The sequence below is a fragment of the Glycine max genome, chromosome 12, assembly GCF_000004515.6.
Source record: "Glycine max cultivar Williams 82 chromosome 12, Glycine_max_v4.0, whole genome shotgun sequence".
In the NCBI taxonomy this organism is placed as follows: domain Eukaryota; kingdom Viridiplantae; phylum Streptophyta; class Magnoliopsida; order Fabales; family Fabaceae; genus Glycine; species Glycine max.
Window position 1 is genome coordinate 971,465 of NC_038248.2, and position 22,287 is coordinate 993,751.

The 22,287-nt window shown below is 32.7% G+C and overlaps 2 protein-coding genes across 4 annotated transcripts; both read left to right on the plus strand.

The window, feature by feature from the left end:
• The first annotated feature begins 4,262 nt into the window (after positions 1–4,262).
• On the plus strand, positions 4,263–12,754 carry LOC100779575 (DNA topoisomerase 1 beta). Of its 3 annotated transcripts, none has more exons than XM_014764402.3 (16): positions 4,263–4,826; positions 5,310–6,517; positions 6,684–6,878; positions 7,531–7,611; positions 8,316–8,375; positions 8,526–8,620; positions 8,739–8,895; positions 9,011–9,136; positions 9,796–9,876; positions 10,036–10,126; positions 10,208–10,341; positions 10,886–10,954; positions 11,051–11,140; positions 11,268–11,371; positions 11,451–11,619; positions 12,456–12,754. In XM_014764402.3, exons 2-16 carry the CDS (start codon positions 5,354–5,356, stop codon positions 12,522–12,524), a joined length of 2,685 nt encoding a protein of 894 aa, XP_014619888.1. In that variant the 5' UTR covers positions 4,263–4,826; positions 5,310–5,353; the 3' UTR covers positions 12,525–12,754. The 3 variants fall into 3 exon arrangements, with proteins under 3 accessions (XP_014619888.1, XP_014619887.1, XP_006591998.1); XM_014764401.3 differs by having other exon boundaries at positions 4,263–4,491; XM_006591935.3 differs by having other exon boundaries at positions 4,265–4,491; positions 5,310–6,558.
• Positions 12,755–19,878: 7,124 nt separating this feature from the next.
• Positions 19,879–22,000, plus strand: LOC100816275 (cytochrome P450 89A2). The gene has a single exon (XM_003539963.5). The coding sequence runs from the start codon at positions 20,256–20,258 to the stop codon at positions 21,801–21,803; it is 1,548 nt and encodes a 515-aa protein (XP_003540011.2). The 5' UTR covers positions 19,879–20,255; the 3' UTR covers positions 21,804–22,000.
• Positions 22,001–22,287: the final 287 nt, after the last annotated feature.

A 22,287-nucleotide genomic window follows, 5' to 3' on the forward strand; every position in this document is an offset into this window, starting at 1 on the left:
TCCCCAGAATTGATGTACTACATTCCAACACGTTTCCTAGTTGAATAATGGCTGTTAAGACTTCTGATGAACCGAATTTAGCTCATGATTTTGATGATGATGATGATGATGGGCCGGTAATTTACAAAAGGTACTCATCATCTAAGAAAAATCAACTGCACTCAGATGTAAGGAAGTCAAGTTCTCACAGTCACGATGGACAGATTTCTAATGCTCCTTCTGCTAAGCCATCACCCGTGAAGCCTTCTGTAGGCATCTCAAATGCTTCAAATTCTCTTATCAACACCTCCTCTATGAAGTTGCCTGTGGCAAATCCAAAATCACCTTCATTGGGAGATAAACAGAAAATGTCCATTGATGTTAAGGAGAAATCAAAATCTATCGATTACTGTGCTAAAGATTACTGTGAAGATTCAGAAGATGATGAGGATAATAAACCGTTTAGTGTTGGGTTGAAAAACTCTAACCATGATAACAAAGCGACCCCATGTTAACAAGCGTAGTTCAACACCTTTTAAGATCAAGCGGTAGTTCAGAATATTCTAAAGCTACAAAACTTCTTCCTAGCGCTGGTGATGGGCAAAATAAACGGACTACTTTGGTTCACAATGCTGTCATTTTCCCTCCATACCAGCCGCATGGGGTAAAGATGCTCTACAAGGGTAAACCAGCTGAGCAAGAGGAGGTGCGATTTTATCTCTTTAAGACTATGCTCTTTTGATTTTGGGTGACTGTTTGCTCTAGTTCCTTTTCTTTTTTGATGAATTGGGAAAATTTAAGTACTTTTATGTATAAGTGTTTTTCTAAAGTCTATTTTGAGCTTTTTACAATATTATGAACATCAAAATCATGTTGCAGGTTGCTACAATGTATGCAGCCATGCGAGATACAGACAGACTACATGCCAAAAGATAGGTTCAAGGAAAATTTCTGGAATGACTGGCGAAAGTTGCTTGGAAGAAATCATGTTATCCAGAACTTGAAAGATTGTGATTTTATTCCAATCTATGACTGGTACCAAAGTGAGAAGGAAAAGAAGAAAGGAATGACTGCAGAAGTAAGTTGGTATACATTTCATCTGACAACAGTAGAAATTTATACTATGAGAGCATTGGATTTTGGATTTGTTTCCAATATATTCATTTTATTTATATGATATATAATTTTGACTTTAACTAGTATGGTGTTATTTATTGTCATTGTCAATAAAGTACTGCATGTTGTTAATCATACTGCAGTTTTAATATATCTTACAAAATATTCACACATTATATATATGCGCAATTAAGGTGTACCCTAGAATGGGAAATCAAAATCACAGAGGCACAGCTAGCATGGGGCAGTAGAGAGAGGATCACTGACAATTCTCATTACAGGAATAACGGAATTCATACCTGGGAAAATGAGGGGGGACATGAGTTCTGTTAGAAAGAAGGGAGTGGATTGTAAGGGAGGTAGATAAAAGTTGAGTGGAAAGGTACAATCACCATCATGTTGCCAAATTAATAGATTAGTGTCTGTTCTTCATTCAATTTTGAGTAAATTCTACCTTACACCCTTCAACTTTGGACCATGTTTATATTAAACCTTAGGGTTCAAATATTGTGTATAAATCCCCCTATAGCAGAATATCATGTGACTGGCCCTCCATTAAAATTTAATTTTCATTCCTGCCATAGTAGTACACTTTATTTTGCTGAATCATTGGCACTGTAAGGATATATTATATCATTCTTTCCGTAGAATTGTGTTTCTGTGTACCTTATTTAACATTTAGAAAATGGTTGCTTTTAAGGGAGTTGTTAATTTGCTATGTGCTGATGAAGCTGTACTTTTTTCTCCTATCTAATTGTGTGGCATTCTTCTATATACATACTTTTTCAAATTTATTCATTAAGAAACATTTTAACTTATGGCTAAATTTTATTAAATCGTTGTTTTTAGGTTGGGAATTTTAGAGTTGAACAACCTAAATCTGAATTTTCAGATACAGTCATTTCATATAAAGAAATGTAGCATCACACTCTCTATCCTTGGTTGAAATTTGATAAAAAAAACAGAATTTTTTGCCTGTCCCGCTGCTTATTTAACAAGTCTATCCTGTTGTTATAGTTTTTAATAAATTTTAACTGATAATAGGGTTAGAAAGGGTGTTACTAGCACTCTTCCTTCATATATACAGTGGCTTCATCTTCGGAATTTTAACTGGGTTCTACAGTTTATAACGTATACTTATTGACTGTTATTTCTGTTACTAAATGGGAAAATTGAAAAAAATGCCTTTTGACGAAAATCCTCTGAAAACGTTTTCTCTGTTTTTCTCCAACAAACGAATGTTTTGATGTTGAAACATCTTTATGCATTTTCTTCCTTTTGTACTCTGCCACTTTGCTCTTACAGTCACTCCATCTCATTTATGAATCGCAGCTTTATCATCTATTGGATTTACGGAGTTATACACGAATGAGTATTTCAATTTTTATAAAAAAAATAATTTATTTGATAATTAAATTAGATAGTTCAATTTAATCAAACAAATACTTTAGTGGAATATTATTATGGTCTTTACTAGTCTCAAGAATATAATTAATATAAATAAAGAGTATTATTTTATAAATGTATACATTTTTCATAAAATAAGAATAAGATTTTATTAATATAGGATCATATCATATGATTATTTAAAATTATTTTTGTCTTATACCTGGTGATAAAAATATGAAATAATTTTTATTTTCAAATATAATGATAAAGAGATATAAAATTATTTTAAATAAAATATTTTTTTTAAAAAACGATCTAAATTCATAATATCATATCTGAGAGGAAAGTGTATTAGAAATAAATTAAAAAAAAAGTCAAATAAGCCTAATTTTAGATGAAAAAGTAAAAAGAATGTTTGTTCTTTAGACATTTATTATTAAAAAGTTGATGACAAAGATTGATTTTAGCTGGATACACTTTTAAATAATTTTTTTCATTCCCACATTTGAGTATACAAATTTTTATTTATTTTTTAGTTTATTATTATTATATATTTTTTAATGTAAAATAAATCTTAATTTTTCACTACAAAATATTAGTAACACTCTATAGAACTATGAAACTCAACCAAACCCAAAGTTATGCAAGGAACTCCCATTCACATTGATTTAATTGTTTTATTTTGCATCATACCTCCACTCTTTATACGAAAAGCTTATCACCTATCGCTTGAAGTATTAAGAAATACTTTTTTTTTTGTTGAGTCAGTGAAGTAGCAACAGACAAGACACTTGAATAAAGGGATGACCAAAAAAAAAAACTATACTTGCAAGTAAAACTTGCTACAAATTAAAAATGAATAATTTAATGGTTAGCTGTGAGTAAAATAAATAAATATTTTCTCTACCATATTAAATTACTTTAATATCCTTATTATATACAAAGTAAGTTGCTTAAATTATTTTTAGCATAAATATGCATTTCAAAGCTTTGATCATGACACAAATATTTTTGCCATTTATACATCTTTATCACACCGACTACCTCATGGATCTCCAATAATTTTCTTATATTTTATTTGAAGGATGAGAACTTTGGTCTGAATTAAAAAGAACAAGCTCAAGTTCATTTGATTTGTTAAAAATTATAATACTCGATAAAAAAATATATAAGATTTTCCCAATTTGATTTAAAAAAAGGATAACGGGACAACTTTTTATTGCAAATACAAAAATATTAAAAAAGCATACATATCTCCATTACATTTGAATTTCCATTATCCGTTAGCTACACTAATCTTATCATATGTATTTTTAAATTCACGTAATTCACCGGCTAATTTACTTTTGTATATACCATGTATTTTGAACTCACATAATAATAATGTAAATTATATTAAAATAATTAATATTAAAAAATATATTTTAATAAACTTTATATTATTTTATTTATGTTATTCACTATTCATCCAGCAATGTAATGTACATGGTAAAAAATTGTTCAGTAACTCAATTATGTTTGTGGTGTGTTATTTTTTTTGTTGTCATATATTTTAGTGTGTATGAAATGGACCCTTAAAAGAATAATGACGAGATCCTAAACTAACACCATTTCATATTCATACTAATGAAAAGAAGGAGAAGAGGAAACACGTGGTGTCATAGTTTGGGTCAATTTGGAATGGGCTGAAATGACAGGGCCAGAAGGAATTGGGCCCTTGGAGAAGTAGGCTTGGGGCCCATTGGTTGGAGGAACAAATAAAGGAAGGGAAGGGAAGAGTGAAAGCGAGACGTTAGCTGGGCAAAGCAACCGGACACACCCCAACCTGACTTCTGTGTTGTGTGGGTAAACAAACTTGTATCATCTCATCCGAATGAAATTCGCTGAGTCGAGTTAAAACTCACCCGCCCTAACTCGTTCTCTTTCGCGTTTGGTTGTATCTGTGAGCTACCCTCGCTCGCTCTCACACCCATCCCTATCCTCATCTCTCGCCTCCACCGCCATTCGGTAATCAATTACTTGCTCCAATTCCTCCCTCTTTCTCTACAATTTCTTCTCCCTGCATTTTCCCTTTTCTCCCCTTTGACCTTTTTCCATCCTCTTATTCTTTTTAACCTTTTTTCTCCTTACATCACAATACCACCTTAACCTCAACTCTTTGTGCTTCGTTGCTTCTCTTCTATTTGATATTGTAAATTGAGCTGTTTTACGCGTGCGTGCCTATTCAAGAATTTTGAAAAGATATATTGAAAACCTCTTATGCTCAGCTGTTGCAGAGAATAATAAGCTTTTACGAGCTAGATGATCATATGGAATTCGTGATTGTCCTTTGCTTCCAGCTGGTTAATGTGTTTCTTTTTTTCTTCGTTTTGATTATAAACTGATTTATTTATTTGAAACTGAAATAGCCTAGGTTAGTATCATGTTAGTGGCCTATTAATTCAACCTTTTTATTTGTTTAATGCAGGCCTCTGCAATCCATTTGTCTTGCTTTATGCATATGATTTTTATGTTTAAGTGTGTGCTGGCAAGTATGACTAATTGGGCTGCATATGCTAATGCTATATCCTCAGGGCATAGGTCATCATGAATTTTAATCAATATTTTAATTCAGATATTGTCAAAAGTTTGAATGGGAAGTTCTGGGATGGGTTTTAGATTAACACTTTCAGCTGTCTGTAAGATTTAATCAGTTTTTTTGGTTCATTTCTGATAATATTTTCATTTGATCTGGAATGGATGATATTTTCTTGGTGTTGTCACTTGAAGTTTGCTTTGAAAATTTATAACTTGATGATTAATTGGAACTTCGTTTTCTTTCCCAGACATTGTATGTGATGTACATGCCAAGACTTTCCATAGTTGAATAATGGCTGTTGAGACTTCTGATAAACCAAATTTACCCCATGATTTTGAGGATGATGATGATGGGCCAGTAATTTACAAAAGGTACTCATCATCTAAGAAAAATCAATCGCATTCAGAAGTAAGGAAGTCAAGTTCTCACAGTCATGATGGACAGTCTTATAGGCAGATTTCTAATGCACCTTCTTCAAGTGGCCAAACTTCCTGCCTTCAGAAAGGTAATACTGTCCCATCTGCCAAGCCATCACCTGTGAAGCCTTCTGTAGGCATCTCCAAAGCTTCTAAATCTCTTGTCAACACCTCCTCCACGAAGTTGCCTGTAGCAAATTCAAAATCACCTTCTTTGGGAGATAGACAGAAAATGTCCGTAGATATTAAGGGGGAACCAAAAACTATTGAACACCATGCTAAAAATTTCGTTGAAGATTCAGAAGATGATGAGGATAATAAACCGTTGAGTTTTAGGTTGAAGAATTCTAACCATGATAACAAAGTGACCTCTGTTATTGCCAAAAAATCTTCTGAAGACTCTGATGATGATGTCCCTTTGGCAAAAAAGTTATACCGTAATTCCAATTTGGGAACAACTAGCAGTAACCATGATGACTCCAATCAGAAGAAGCCTATTTCTAAAATTCAGAAAGAGCAGAAAAATGGTTCTGGTATGAGTAATAAACTAGATAGGCCATCTCCATTGCCAGCTAAGAGACCACTAGATAATAGTAATTCCTTGCACCCCTCTGTTAAGAAGTCAAAGGTCTTAGATCCAGTTGCATCTATCAAATCTAAGGCAGTCTCTGTGAAACATGAACTGAAGGTAGAGGATGATGATGATGATGATGATATTCCTATTTCCCAGAGAATAAAGAAATCAGCAATGTCAGGTGATAAATCATCTTCCATGAAGAAGGTGCTGACAAAGGTTACTAAAGTTAATAAGCCTGGTTCAAAACCTTTTAAGAAACAGATAAAGAAGACAGTTAAAAAATCAGGCAGTGGTTCAGAATATTCTAAATCTTCAAAAATTCTTCCTAGCTCTGGTGATGGGCAGAAAAAATGGACTACTTTGGTTCACAATGGTGTCATTTTCCCTCCTCCATACCAGCCGCATGGGGTAAAGATGTTATATAAGGGGAGACCAGTTGATTTGACTCCTGAGCAAGAGGAGGTGGGATTTTATCTCTGAAGACTATGCTCTTTAGATTTTGGGTGACTGTTTGCTCTTATTCCTTTTCTATGAGTTGGGATCATTTAAGTACTTTTACGTAAAAGTTCCTTTCTAAAGTCTCTTTTGAGTTTTTGGCAATATTATGAACTTCAAAATTATTTTGCAGGTTGCTACAATGTATGCAGTCATGCGAGATACAGAGTACATGCAGAAAGATAAATTCAAGGAAAATTTCTGGAATGACTGGCGAAAGTTGCTTGGAAGAAATCATGTAATCCAGAATTTGAAAGATTGTGATTTTACTCCAATCTATGACTGGTACCAAAGTGAGAAGGACAAGAAGAAACAAATGACTACAGAAGTAAGTTGGCAATTCAGTATGCATTTCATTTGCCAATTGTAGAAACTTATATATTAGAGCATTGTTTGCTTTTTTAAGTGGATTTAATTCCAAGTTATTCATTTTTTTGTGATTTGATATATAATTTTGACTTTAACTAGTATAGTTTTTCAGGATTGTTATAAATTATAATACAGTACTTCATGCTGTTGATCATACTGCAGTTTTAATTTATCTTATGAAATACACACACATGGGGCAGTTGAGAGGACCATAGAAATCTCACTACAAGAATAACATAATTCATACATGGCAAAATGAGGGGGAAAGTAAGTTCTGTTAGAAAGAAATGATTGAAAGAAGGGAGAGGAGTGTGAGGGAGGTAGATGGTAGTTGGGTGGAAAGTTTTGTGAGAATCGTCTCTGTATTTATTTTCTCCCTTTATTCAGAAAGTTGTTTTCTGTAAGCACTTCACCTGGGCTGATACTGTTCTTGTTATCAGTCAAGGAAAGAAGAGTGTTAAAAAACATGCAGAAATATTGTATACCTACTTTGATTTCCATATCTCTATCTATATTATTTGTATACCAAGTTTGTGCTGAGTTAGCCTGATAGTTTAATTCATGTCTTCTATTATTTTGTATTGAACCCCATTTGTATCCCCTTTATGCAGGAGAAGAAGGCTTTGAAGGAAGAGAAAATGAAACTAGAGGAGAAATACATGTGGGCTATTGTTGATGGTGTTAAAGAGAAGGTTTACTCTTCCCTCTCTCTAATTCCTGTAGATTTCTTTATTACATATTTTCTACAGACTTTATGAACTATAATTGGGCCATTATATTTTGTGAGGGGATAAGTATTGGTGTTACATTCTCTTGAAGTTGTTATTATGTTATTGTTATCATAGTTGGATTTTCACTTACCCTTGATATCTCTATCAAATTTAATGCTAGATTGCTATGTGAAGTCATAAATGCTGACCAGAAGAGCATCAATCACCATTATGTTGCCAATTTAATATAGATCAGTGTCTAATCTTCATTCAATTTTGAGTAAATTGTACCTTACGCCCTTCAACTTTGGGCCATGCTTATATTAGACCATAGGGTTCAAATTTTGTGCATAAACCCCCCGTTAGGGGAATATCATGTGACTGACCCTACATTAAAATATGTTTTAACCTGATAATACCATTATTAATTACACAATCCAGATTTAGATGAAAAAACTAAGATAATCTAGTTTTCTCACAAAATACTTGGATTATTAGTGGTTTAACATATTTTAATGGTGTTATAAGCAAGTCACATGATATTTAAGGGAGTTGTTATGTGCTGACTAAGCTGCACTTTCTTCTCCTATTTAATTCTGTGGCATTCTATATACAAACTTCTTTCAAATTTATTCATTAGGAAACATTTTAACTTATGACTATTTTTTATTAATCTTTGTTTTTAGGTTGGGAATTTTAGAGTTGAACCACCAGGATTGTTCCGAGGCCGAGGAGAGCACCCCAAGGTTGTTATGATAGTTGTTACTGAAACTAGATACATTTATATTTTCAGATACAGTGGCTTCATTTTCAAATACAGTGGCTTCATCTTCAGAATTTTGACTGGCTTCTACAATTTATAATGCATACTTATTGACTGTAATTTATGTTACTAGATGGGAAAATTGAAAAAACGCATTCATCCAGGTGATATCACAATTAATATTGCAAAGGATGCCCCAATTCCTGAATGTCCTATTCCTGGCGAAAGGTATTAATCTTCCAAATCTTATTTGAGGTGGAGAAGAAATTTAAAAAGCAAAAGAATTGTATATGCTACCAAGTTGAGAGCTTGTTTTTCTAATCATTGAATTTTGTAACCTTTGCAGGTGGAAGGAGATAAGACATGATAATACAGTTACTTGGTTAGCCTATTGGAGTGACCCTATCAATCCCAAGCTATTCAAATATGTGTTTCTGGCTGCTAGTAGTTCCTTGAAGGGGCAGAGCGACAAGGAAAAGTATGAGAAAGCTAGGACGTTAAAGGTGCTTTCATGTTTTGTTTGCCAGCCTTTACTAATTTCATGTTTTTTCATATGATATTGTTGGGTTGCCTTTAAAAACCTGTATAGTTATTTAAGTTCTTGATATCTTGGTGCAGGATTATATAGGGAATATTAGGTCTGCATACACAAAAGATTTTACCAGTAAAGATATTACAAAGCAGCAAATTGCTGTTGCTACTTATCTTATTGATAAACTAGCTCTGAGGGCTGGCAATGAGAAGGTACTATGTTGGTATATGCACTTGGAAACTCTCATTTGTTGTAACTGCAAGTTGCCCTCTTCACCAAAGCATAGATATGTATACAAGATGTCAAGACTTAGACACACAAATACTTATTTTGTTAGGAAAGTGATTTTTTTATTTTTGTCAATTGCACTATTAAGCACTTGCTAATTTCATTTAAATTGCCCAAATATCTAAAGAGTCAATTAATCATGTACTACTTCCTCGTGAATATTTTGTTTCTACAATTGTGTTTATAATATCTATATATAGAGAATATAACTAGGCAATGAAAGGCAGCCTGAGTAAAGTTGTCGGTGTCACTATAAAGTTCTGCTTGTTAGATGGCATCATCTTGACTTTTGAATAAAATTTCCTGAAGAAATTATTTGCATGTAACTCTTTGTTAGTAAATGGCAAGGAGGTATTTCTAGCTTCAACTATTCTTAAGGGAAAATCTGCTTTGAACTATATTAATATCATATACTTTTGATAGTGCAGTCCAAGCTGTCAATAAATGTATCTATTCTTTGAATTTGTTGAAATAACTTGGTCCTGACATGCAGCTTTAATAGTTTGTTTGATTGCGTTTATAGCATATAATTTCTTCAATTTTAATTGTTAAATTTGGTCATTTCTGAATTGTATTTGCTCAGGATGATGATGAAGCTGATACTGTTGGTTGCTGCACATTAAAAGTAGAGAATGTGACAAGAGAACCCCCCAACAAACTTAAGGTATTGGGATTTCTAATTATTTTCACTGTACTTTATGTTGGGATTGATGAGTTTTAAGTCCTTCAGGGGCTTTCTAAGTTTAGTAGTCCTTCTCAAATTGTTTTAATGGTAGCCTCCATTATTTGTTAGTAACCTTGTTTCCTTTCTGTTTTAATGCAGTTTAACTTCCTTGGTAAAGATTCTATCAAGTACGAAAATACGGTTGAGGTTGAGCTTCCTGTTTATAATGCAATTTTGAAGTTCCAAAAAGGTGGGAAACTGGCTATTGATTTTTTTGTTTCACAAGCATGAGACTGAAGCACTTAAGAATATTTTTCCCTGTAATTTTCAGATAAAAAGCCTGGTGATGATCTTTTCGATAAGCTGGATACAAGTAAACTAAATGCTCATCTTAAGGAACTCATGCCCGGTCTAACAGCAAAAGTCTTCCGTACATTCAATGCATCGATCACATTGGATGTTATGGTATAAATTGATTTGACACAAAATTCCTGAAATTCACATTCCTTGTAGATAAAACAGAAAAAAATTGTTCTGTTATCTTCTGTTCTTTATTTGATTATATGCTTGATGTTGAAGTTGTTTAACATGCCCCCCCCCCTCCCCCCTCAGAAAACAGTCAACATAGCAGCACGCCTTCTTAGAGAGAGCAATGTTATCTTTCATTAGATTTGAATTTTTCAACATCATTAATTTGAAATTTAAGACTTTAAGTCCTGCTCTATGTGCTTTCTTCCTGGTTTCTATGCCTTTAGATTTATCTGTGTGCAGGGTCATATCAAAACATTTGTACTCATTTCATATACAATATATAAATGGTTTTAAAAAACTGCACTCCATTGTTAAATTGTCACTTCTCTTGAAATTGTTATGCACCCCTTAAATGCTTTAAACTATCAATATACCCTAAGTCAAACATACGCTTATTGGATCCTGTATATACTATGATTCCTATTGTTGGGTTGTATAGACTTACGTACTTGATTTTTGTGGAATTATGTGAGCACAGTTGAATAAGGAAACTAAAGATGGAGATGTTGGGGAAAAGATTGTTGTTTATCAACATGCAAATAAACAGGTGAATTGGCTAAAAGATGTTGCTTTATTATATCTATGATATTGCATTTTAGTATTTTAACATTTAAGTTGTCATGACTTGTGTTTTCTATAACAGGTTGCTATCATTTGTAATCATCAACGCAGTGTTTCAAAATCTCATACTGCACAAATGTCAAAGTTAACTGAAAAAATTGATGAACTTCAGGTATGTATAACGAGAATATCTGAAAATTGTGAACCTGGGACTGCTTAATATTTATTGAATTTAGAGTAGGACTTGGTTTGTGTGGCCCATTAACATATAATTGGAAGTGGCTTATCTTTACTTGTAGGCTGTTCTGAAAGAGCTGAAAACGGATTTAGACAGGGCAAGGAAAGGAAAGCCCCCTTCGAAGAGTTCAGATGGAAAGAGAAAAAAGAACTTGAGTCCCGAAATGTAATTTTACCTTTTCGTAACATCTTTAACCATTGCATGTTTAAACTTGATGTATGATTGTGGTTTATGTAATCTACAGGCTAGAGAAAAAGATATCTCAAACCAATGCAAAAATTGAGAAAATGCAACGTGATATGAAGACAAAAGAAGATCTGAAAACTGTGGCATTAGGCACATCCAAGATAAACTACCTTGACCCTAGGATTACAGTTGCCTGGTGCAAAAGGCATGAGGTTCCTATTGAAAAGGTGCTGGCTTCTTTCTTTGTTCAGATTAAGTTATTGATAGTGTTGTTTTATCAATTTCTAGCAGGGGCAGAGGGATGGGTTGATCTGTTAGGGCCATGTTCACTCCCATTTTTTTTTTAGTTTGATTAAATAATTTAAAAAAATGTGCCACTAAAATATATAAAAAGGTTTTTTGCTTGATCCATATAATGTATTTATTTTCTTATGTATTATTTGAGTTTAATGGGGATGCATTCACAATGTTAAATAATTTTACACATTCATACTATTGCAAATTACCGTTGGTATGACTTTTAAGGTAATTATTGTAAAAATCAACAAACTTGTCATATATGTTGGTCTGTAATTGGATGATGGTGTAAATCTGTTTTACTGCATAGCTTTTTTCCTCATACTGTTCTTGTACTCAAAAGAATTGTATTTTTATGCATGTGGAAATACTAAAATTCTTATATTAGGCATATGGAAATTTAAATTTTCTTTAATTCTTGGCCCGTCTTAAGCTAATGTTTTGGCTTCCCCGTCTAGAATTGTATATATATTTCTCTCCAACTGATAAAAACAATAAAGTATTTGAGAGTGGGAGGTCCAAGAGACCCTTTCTGTGCTTCAATATTAGTGGTTGGAGGCATGTGGCTTCTTACCAGAATCGGACAAGTATAAATATTGTTTGCCCCAATAGTGAGGGATAGCTCCATGGGCTGTGGATGCTGCATTTTCATTCATGCTTGTGTGTGGTCAAACTGACATGGCTCTTATCTGATGCTTGATTGGTTGTATGCCTTCCTTACTCTCATTTTGTTACTTGTCTGTGCCACTTGCCTGAAATGTTACAGATTTTCAACAAATCTCTGCTGGCGAAATTCTGCTGGGCAATGGATGTGGATCCTGACTTCAGATTCTGAGATATAGAATGGAGGCATGTTGTGATGGTGGGGAAAAACATTTCTTTTTTACTTATTTCTTTTCTATAAGATTTTTTTTTTATTTCGTCAATTTTAGCGGAAATTGATGTTGTAAGTCCATCTAACCTCATTATGGGGTGAGTTTCCCCTTCTTCATTGACCAGTTTTATACTTGAGCTGTTAACCATTCATATGATTTTAATGTGATACACACTGCCAAACGTGGAAAATGAGGTAAAGTTTCGTTCGTTATTTTAATTTTATTATTTTGATTGGTACTTGTTTCTATCTCGGGGCAGATTTCCCTTCAAGTACAAATTTGTAGTTTAGGAACAGTCCCAGTCACAACACGACCCGATGCAGGAAGTTTATGGCGGGTATTGTGTTTATTTCTTCTAAATGACACAGGTAATCAAAATGACAGGATCCAGATCTTTTAGGGGATCGATCTATTTGCTTTTATTTTGCAAGCCACTTGGGAATTTGAATTGGTTGGTGGTTAGTGTTTCAGATAAACAATGTTAGAAAAATTACAAATGCATGTTCTTTCAATAAGAATTAAATCTTATTCTAAAAAAAAAGAATTAAGTCTTAGTTTGAATGAATTTGGTTAAAGGAAATAGCAACCTTCTGGTGCCAGACTAACTCTTTGTTTGGTTTACAAAATAAAATAAAAAGAAAGAAAAGTAAAAGAAAATAAAAAAATAAAAAATGAAGTAATTTTTTTATTGTTTGTTATTAGAGAAAATCAAAAAGAAAAATGAGTTTTCTTTTCCTTTGTTAGATTGTATAAAAAATGAGAAGAAAGAAAAATATAAATTTATAAAAAGACATGAATACCCTTAAACAAAATTATTTACAAAGTTAAAAAAAATGAATGAACAAATTTTGAATATATTTTTATAAACTTAAATAAAAAATTAGAAAAACATGAAATAATTATAAAATCAAGCAACACAACCCTTTGAACACCTTCAGGATCCTCATAATAAATTAGCAAACATTGCAAGTGATGAAATAATGAAAAAGAAAAAAAAATACAAGAAACATCATGACAAATTAATAGCAAAAAGAAGAAAAAAAAGTTAAATAAAAGGTGAAGAAAAGAATGAGAAAATGAGGAAGGAGAAGAACATTCCAAAGAGGGGAAAAAAATTATTGCAAAGTAAAGGTAAGAGAAAGGAAAAAAAATACCTCATAAATGAAAGCACTTCTCGCATAAAAGTAACAATAAATAACCAAGAAAGCATGAAAGAGATTGAATAATTAGATTGAGGGTTTTTCGTCTTTTCATATATAAATTTGAGTTTTTTCGCTTTTTTCTTTCCGATTTGGGCGGAAACAATTTTTAGAATGGGGCCTACATCACCCAATTTCCCTCTCATTTCCACTAGAAACAAATGAAACAAACTAAACAGAAATTAATCTTTTCTTTCCTCTATTTTCTTTTCTTTGATTTTTCAGTTCAATCAAACGAAGCTTAAAAGAATTGAACATCATTGAAATCTCGAATTGAGGACTTTGAAGGGATTTTCTTTTTGCACTGTATAGATTTCTCCTACACCCAACAATTTTATTAAATTTTCAACACTACCTTTGTTAAGTTTTTATTCTTCGTTTGTTGGTTTTATATTTTCTTCATTTATCATTCTGTTTTTTTTTTCTTGCTGAGATCTGCGTGTTGTTGTGGTTGATTTGATCGAGGTCACAGTGGTCGTTTGCAGTATGTGATTATCGTCATGGTGGGTGTCATTGTGCAAGGATGGAGGAGACAAGTTTTTTTTGTGTGTGTGTTTGTGAGTTGATTTGTTTGTTAATAAACATACGAATTTATAATCCGTATAAATCTTACAGATTGACAATCCGTACGAACCATACGGATTGACAATCCGTAAAGTTCATACCAATCCGTATAACTTATACAGATTATCAATCCGTATAACGTAAAAATATTTTAAAAAATATATATTTTTAATGTTTTTTTCATAAATTTAGTTATATTTTTTATGATATGTTTAATTACTCATTTATTCCATATAGTTTCATAATTTGTACATTTTAGTCCTTATAGTTTGAAAATGGTATTTGTAGTCCCTCCAATTTACATTTTAATTATTTTTTAGTCATTTTTAGTTTAAAAGTAGTTTTTTTTAGTTCTTATAATCTACATTTTAATTATTTTTTAGTCCTTATAGTTTAAAAGTGACATTTTTAATCATATATTTTATATTTTAATTCTCTCTTAGTCATTACCATCAAAATATAATTAATATTATGAATTACAATAAATTACAAAAATATTAGCAACTAATTTGTAAGTAATTTATCGCAAGATAATTTGTAATAAAAAAATTAAAAATTTATAACTAATTTGTAGTTAATTATATATATATATATATATATATATATATAAGCAAGGAATAAAAGGTATTAAAAAAAGAGTTGATATTTTTTTGTAGCATGGACTGGATGAGTAATTAAACTTTTATAATATTTGTGTAAGTATTATTACATTAACTACTTTATGAAAGTAAAAATAATAATAAAATTGTGTGATACTATATGTTAAAAAATATATTTATTGATATATCGACATACTTATGTAGTGTAGAATTATGTATGGTGTTATTAGGAGTGATTAGTTTGCCATTGAATTTTTTTAATGTTTTGTTAAAATGATGAAGATCAGTGGATATATGGTAGCATATTGTCTAAAGAAGTTAATATGAATGAAGAAAATGGAGAGAAATCTGGTGTGTTTGAAAATATTGATTGTTCTAATGCTTTCAATACTTCTCAGGTATTGATATGATTTTGTATTTTGTTAAAATAAGTAAATGAATGCTCCTTGAAGACTAAACATGTATGATCCCTTTTGTATATGTTTGCTACCCGTGATGACGTTTTGCATTGGGCTCACCCTGGTGCGTATGATATTGGTTTGGTGACAGTGATTATGTGGTCAGACACAAATACTAAAAATAAAGGAAGGACCTCATATGTTTTAATTGGTTGTGAAAGGGGTGGAGAATATAGGGCATATATGAAAGATTTTGTACGAACACTTACTGGTAGTAGAAAATATGGGTGTCCTTTTAAGCTACAAGTGAAACCAGTGTTGAGAGGTGAATGATGGATGGTGAAATTAATATGTGGGAGTCATAATCATGCATTGACTAAGTCATTAGTTTGACATCCATATGTTGGTCGACTAACTAAAGATGAAAAGATTATTATTGGTGATATGACAAAGTCAATGATCAAACCAAAAAATATTCTTCTAACATTAAAGGTGCATAATGCCAACAGTTCTAGAATAATGAAGCAAGTATACAATGCAATATATGCATATCGTTCTTCTATAAGAGGCATTAATAGTGAAATGCAACAATTAATGAAGCTTCTTTTACGGGATTAGTATATTCATTGGCATAGATTGAAGGATGAAGATGTTGTACATTTTGGAGTCATCTTGATGTAGTAAAATTAACCAATATTTGTAATTTGGTATTTTTCATAGACAATACCTACAAAACAAACGGATACATGTTGTTTTTACTTAACATTGTTGGTGTGATACCAACTGGAATGACATTTTCAGCTGCATTTGCCTATTTGGAGGGAGAACACATAAAGAATGTTGTTTGGGCTCTAGAACGGTTTTGAAGTATTTTTCTGAGACATCATTCAATTTCTCAAGTTATTATTACCTATAGAGATTTAACATTGATGAATGCAGTGAAAATTATTTTCCTTGAGTCAACCAACTTGTTGTGTCGATTTCACATTGATAAGAATGTGAAGGCAAAATGTAAAACCCTTGTGGGTCAAAAAAATGTATGGGATTATGTTATGCGAGCATGAGGGAGTCTAGTTAACTGTCCTTCTGAGCAAGAGTTCAATGACTGTCTTATGAAGTTTGAAATTACTGGTTCACCATGACCAATGTTTGTTGATTATGTAAAGCAAACATAGTTGACTCCCCATAAAGAAAGATTTATTAAAGTCTGGAAGAATAAGGTGATGCATCTAGAAAACACAACAACTAACATGTATGAAAATTGTAAATATATATCGGTGTTAGGGTTTAAAGATAAATAGATAAACATAATTGTTTTTGTTTACTTGTTTGTGTTTTTTAAATACAGGGTTGAGTCTGCACATTGGGCTTTAAAGAGACTACTACAGAATAGCCTTGGAATTACTAGTTTACTATGGCCAATGTTTGTTGACTATGTAAAGCAAACATGGTTGACTCCCCATAAAGAAAGATTTATTAAAGTTTGAACGAATAAGGTGATGCATCTAGGAAACACAACAACTAACATGTATGAAAATTGTAAATATATCCAAGAGATGAAAGCCATATCCAAGAGGTGTGAAGAGATTGATGTATGTGGCAAAGTGACTCTAAGGAGTAAACTTTGGGAAATTGTTTATCCTGATCTAAATTTTATGTGTGTTCCTCCAAAAAGATGAAAACAAAAGGTACTCAAAAGAAATAAATGGCCTAACATCAACGAAGCGTGATCCATCTTATTAGGAGTATATGGATGCATTACATTCTGTGCAAAATAGAAATTCTTCAGTGAAACAAGCTGCATCATTATCTGAACAACCAAAACCAAAGAGGAAGATGCCCATGTTGGATTAATTTCATCCATGCATTCATGATTTCATTGAAAACATTGTCGATGTCAAAGTTGATGGTAAGTGTGGATATCATGCAATTGTTGCCATATTAGATATGAATGAAGATTCATGATCTTTGATTCGTAACCATTTGCTGAAAGAACTTGCAAAATAGTGTGATGAGTATATCTACCTACTTGGTGGCATAGACAAATATGAGGAGTTAAAGCGGTTGTTACTTGTTGATGGATTATTCATGGTATATAAGTTTTTTGTTACGTTTTCATGGATTAATTTTCGGTAAATAATACTAATTAAAATTGTTACGTACAGGTTACCATGGATAAGTAAATGAATATAACCGACATGGGTTATGTGATTGCATCAAGGTATAATCTCATCCTTGTTTCTCTTTCTCTCCAACAAAGCATGACGTTTTTCCTCTTAAAAGTCAACCACCAAGAGATAGTTCTATACATCACATTATATGTATTGGTCATGTGCATGACAATTATTTTGTTCAGGTAAAATAATGATCATCTTGTTTGTTAATTTTTTATTATAAAATGTGTTGTGAACATTTGAATGTATATGTGCCTATGTAACAGGTATTTCTAAGAGATGGTTGTCCCTTGTCGCCAACAACTTTGTTATGGTCAACATATTGTCATTATCATGCAAAACAGTGGCCTACTCCTTATATTGGTAAGATGCACCAATATATCAATTTGATGAGATTAACCACACACTATGTTGATTTAGGAGAAAATTGAACATTTTGATATTGTTTGAGCAATGTTTGTAACTTACATACTTGTGAAACAATCATGGATAATGCATGTAATGTGGTAATTAACGTGTCTTTCAATGGACGTTCATATAATTATTTTTTTACATATTCATCAACTATACAAATATTCATATTAGAAAAAATACAGATTTACCAAAAATAAAAGGAATAAAGATTTATGGGGTTTAGGGTTTACTTATTTTAGGGTTAAGGGTTGAGAGTTTATGGTGTATGGTTTAGTGTTTACTTATTTTAGGGTTTAGTTTTTAGTTGAAAGGGTTTAGATTTTACCTAGTCTAAGGTATATGGGTTATTTATTTTAGGGTTAGGATTTAGGGTTTATGGAGTATTGGGTTTAAAGTTGAATTATTTTAGTGTTAGGTTTTAGGGGTTAGTGCTTAGTGAGTTTAGGGTTCATGGTTGACTTAGTTTAGTGATAGTTTTTAGGGTTGATGGCTTAGTTAGTTTAGGGTTTATGAGTTTAGGGTTTATGTTTTCTGATTGACTGAGGGTTGAGGGTTTACTTATCTTAGGGATTATGGTTTAAAGTAATCTATTTAGTCGAAGAACTTAATAGTTAAATGCTACATAAATGCAAATTAAAAGCATAGTGATATCATACGTAGTTTGTCAAATAATAGCAAATACTAAAGACTACTTAGTCATATAACATACATATATCCTATACTACTTAATCAATCCCAATTATCTTCATGTGTCCTGTGTATCCCTCCTTCATCTTTACCGAATATAAATGTTTTGTTGCTCAGTGACACCCCTAGCTAATCTTAGGTAGTGTTCGATCGGAGTGTATGCTTCAATTCCAACAGTAACCATCCTCATGTTGATCATGTGTTTCAAACTTTTTGTTATCCTTTGACAAACATCCTAGGACATTGACAACAAAGTAAAAAATAATTATTGGAAGCATGACACAAAAAATCACTAATGGTGAATTGAAATAATATTATACCACTGCATGTCGAAGCATGTCTACATTAGTAGCTGCAGATGCAAGTGGTTCTAGCATAGCTGATGTGTGGATGACCTGTTGAGAAGTATTTGGTATAATATATGCATCATTATGCATCACAGGTGGATGTCTAGAAGGCTCCCCATGCTATATGAGACTCATGAAGGGGTGGAATATCCTATAGAACTACTCCATGTAGTATGTTGCACACTGTCGAGGAAGGAACACTACAATGAAGACTAGCGGCATGGCGCAACAGGGATGGGATGGGAAAATTGTAAAGGATAATTGTAGGGAGGAGGAAAATTGTTTTTAAATTGTAAGTAAAGGATAATTTTGTCATTTCAGATAATTTGTTGGGTACATAATAACTTCTTAGGGTGCTAAAAGAATAAGCCGACTTTGAAATCTTGAAAACCATTTTGGTAACTCGTAAGATGGACTAACACGAGCCAGAGTGTTGGAAAAGGAAATTGTCTTTCGAATTTACATTGACAAAATGGGTTTTGAAGATTAACTAAAGTTTTAATTCAATTTTTTTTTTAATTTGGTATGAAACGTAGATTATAATAACCAGTTCATATTTTTTTATTTGGTTTCTTTTATGCCTCATGGGAACTTGTAAAAGAACAAGTAGCACGGGATGCAGTTGATATTTCTATATTTTATAATGTGATAAAGCATTTTGTTCTTTGAAATAGTAACACTGCAATAATATTTGAGTACCCCCAGTCTCGCGAAAATAATTAAGATAAAGTATTATATTTTGGTTTTGGAGACAAAATCTGTTCGTCATATGTTGAAAGTAAATTATATATAATGTTATTTTAATTTAAAATATAATATCAAAGTTATAAACATAGAGTAAATTACAATTTTTAAAAGTATGCGAAAGTTGCTAGCACAATCAAAATTATATTATTTATTCTTAATTTTTAATTACCTTAACTAAAACATGAAAATATATTAGACAACTTATAATCATCTTAATTAGTAAAATTAATTATTTTTATGAATTAAAAAATCAGCTACGATAAAGTTACAAACGTGTTGTTATTAGGTAACATCCGCTTACGTGACAGTAATTATGGCAGTAATTCATCTCAGTAAAATGAAATTGCCCAACCATAAAAATAAAAATAAAAAAATCTTTCCGAACTCCTACTAATTAAACATAAATGAGCAACAGCATTCAATACTACGCTACAAGCCTAAAACTAACGCATGCGTTATGAGTTAATTACAAGCACACATGAAAAAAGTAACACTCTAATTCCACTAACCCACCCTTTAAGTTTCCTCTATTCGCTTTGATTCCTCGTTAACCACAGGCAAAATGATCACTCACTCATACATGGAAACGTTGTTCATTTTTACAATTTTGTGTCTTTGCCTTTCAGTGATTCTCAAAGCCATATGTAACGTTCTATTTTCTCCCTTCCCTCCTGGGCCTCCCAAATGCAGCTTTAGATTGCTACGACAATACCTCACCGATCCCAAGACCATTCTTCAAAAGCTCCATGCAAAGTATGGTTCAATTTTCGCTGTTCACTTTGGTTATTCTCACGCAGACATTTTCATTGCAAATCGCTTTCTTGCACACCAAGCTTTGATCCAACATGGCACCGTTTTCGCTGATCGCCCCAAGGCTAATCCTACAAACAAGATTATCAGTAGCAACCAACATGACATCCTTTTTAGCTTCTATGGCCCCAAATGGCGCCTCCTTAGGCGCAACCTCACTTCAAGAATCCTTCACCCCTCACAGGTTAAGTCCTATGCACATGCACGCAAATGGGTCTTAGACATGCTCCTACAAAACCTTAAATCTGATTCAGATGCAAGTAACCCCATAAGGGTCATTGATCACTTTCAATATGGCATGTTCTGCTTGCTGGTTTTGATGTGCTTTGGTGACAAACTCGATGAGAAGCAAATAAGGGAAATTGAGGACAGTCAGCGTGACATGCTTGTGAGCTTTGCTAGGTACAGTGTCTTGAATCTTTGGCCATCAATCACAAGGATTTTGTTCTGGAAGAGGTGGAAGGAGTTCTTGCAGAAGCGGAGAGACCAAGAAGCTGTGTTGATTCCTCACATCAACGCTCGAAAGAAGGCTAAGGAAGAGAGATTCGGCAATAGCTCAAGTGAGTTTGTTTTGTCATATGTTGACACTTTGTTGGATTTGCAAATGTTGGAAGATGAGGTTGGGATCAAGCTTGATGATGGTAAAATTTGCACCTTATGTTCGGAGTTTCTGAATGCTGGATCAGATACAACTTCAACTGCATTGGAATGGATCATGGCAAATTTGGTGAAAAACCCCGAAATCCAAGAAAGGGTTGTGGAGGAAATTAGAGTGGTCATGGTTCGTAGAGAGAAGGATAACCAAGTGAAGGAAGAGGATTTGCATAAATTGCCTTATCTCAAGGCTGTGATTTTGGAAGGGTTGAGGCGTCACCCACCATTACACTTTGTGGCTCCTCATAGGGTAACTAAGGATGTTGTTTTAGATGGTTATTTGGTGCCTACTTATGCCTCTGTGAATTTCTTGGTGGCTGAGATAGGGAGGGACCCAACAGCTTGGGATGACCCTATGGCCTTTAAGCCAGAGAGGTTCATGAACAATGGTGAACAAAATGGAGGCACAACTTTTGACATAATGGGAAGTAAAGAGATCAAGATGATGCCGTTTGGGGCAGGGAGGAGAATGTGTCCTGGCTATGCTTTGGCAATTTTGCACTTAGAGTACTTTGTGGCCAATTTTGTTTGGAATTTTGAGTGGAAGGCTGTGGATGGAGATGATGTTGATCTGTCAGAGAAGCTGAAATTCACAACCGTAATGAAGAATCCTTTGAAGGTTCATATATTACCTAGGCAACAATAGTTATCATCAATTATCAGTGGCTTTTTGCTCAATACTCTTTGTTTAAGGTGTAAATTTCCAAACGTTTCTTGTCTTTTATGTCTTTTTTTCTAATATGATGCTGACTCTTTTTTTTTTCTTTTGCTTTTTCTTTGTTGGTATCAACTAGTATCATGTAGCCATAAGTTCAAGAGGATCCAAATTACCTGCTCTTTGAGTGTCTCTTTTCCTATCTCTTTATTAAAAAAATGATAATCAACGTGAAAAATAATTAACAAATAGGAAATAACGTTATTTTTTAATTACGCGTCATTTCTTTTTATTGGAGAAACAAGGAATGGAACAGGAATCGGAAACAAATAATTTTTATCCGTCTTCCACATGATTCCTAAAAACGACATATGATATTTTGTGTGTTAATGCGACATATGATATTTGTTTTCAATTTTCGTGCTTTGAGCATCAAATAAACTTATTATGGAACTTGTTGTTAAATACAAAAAAC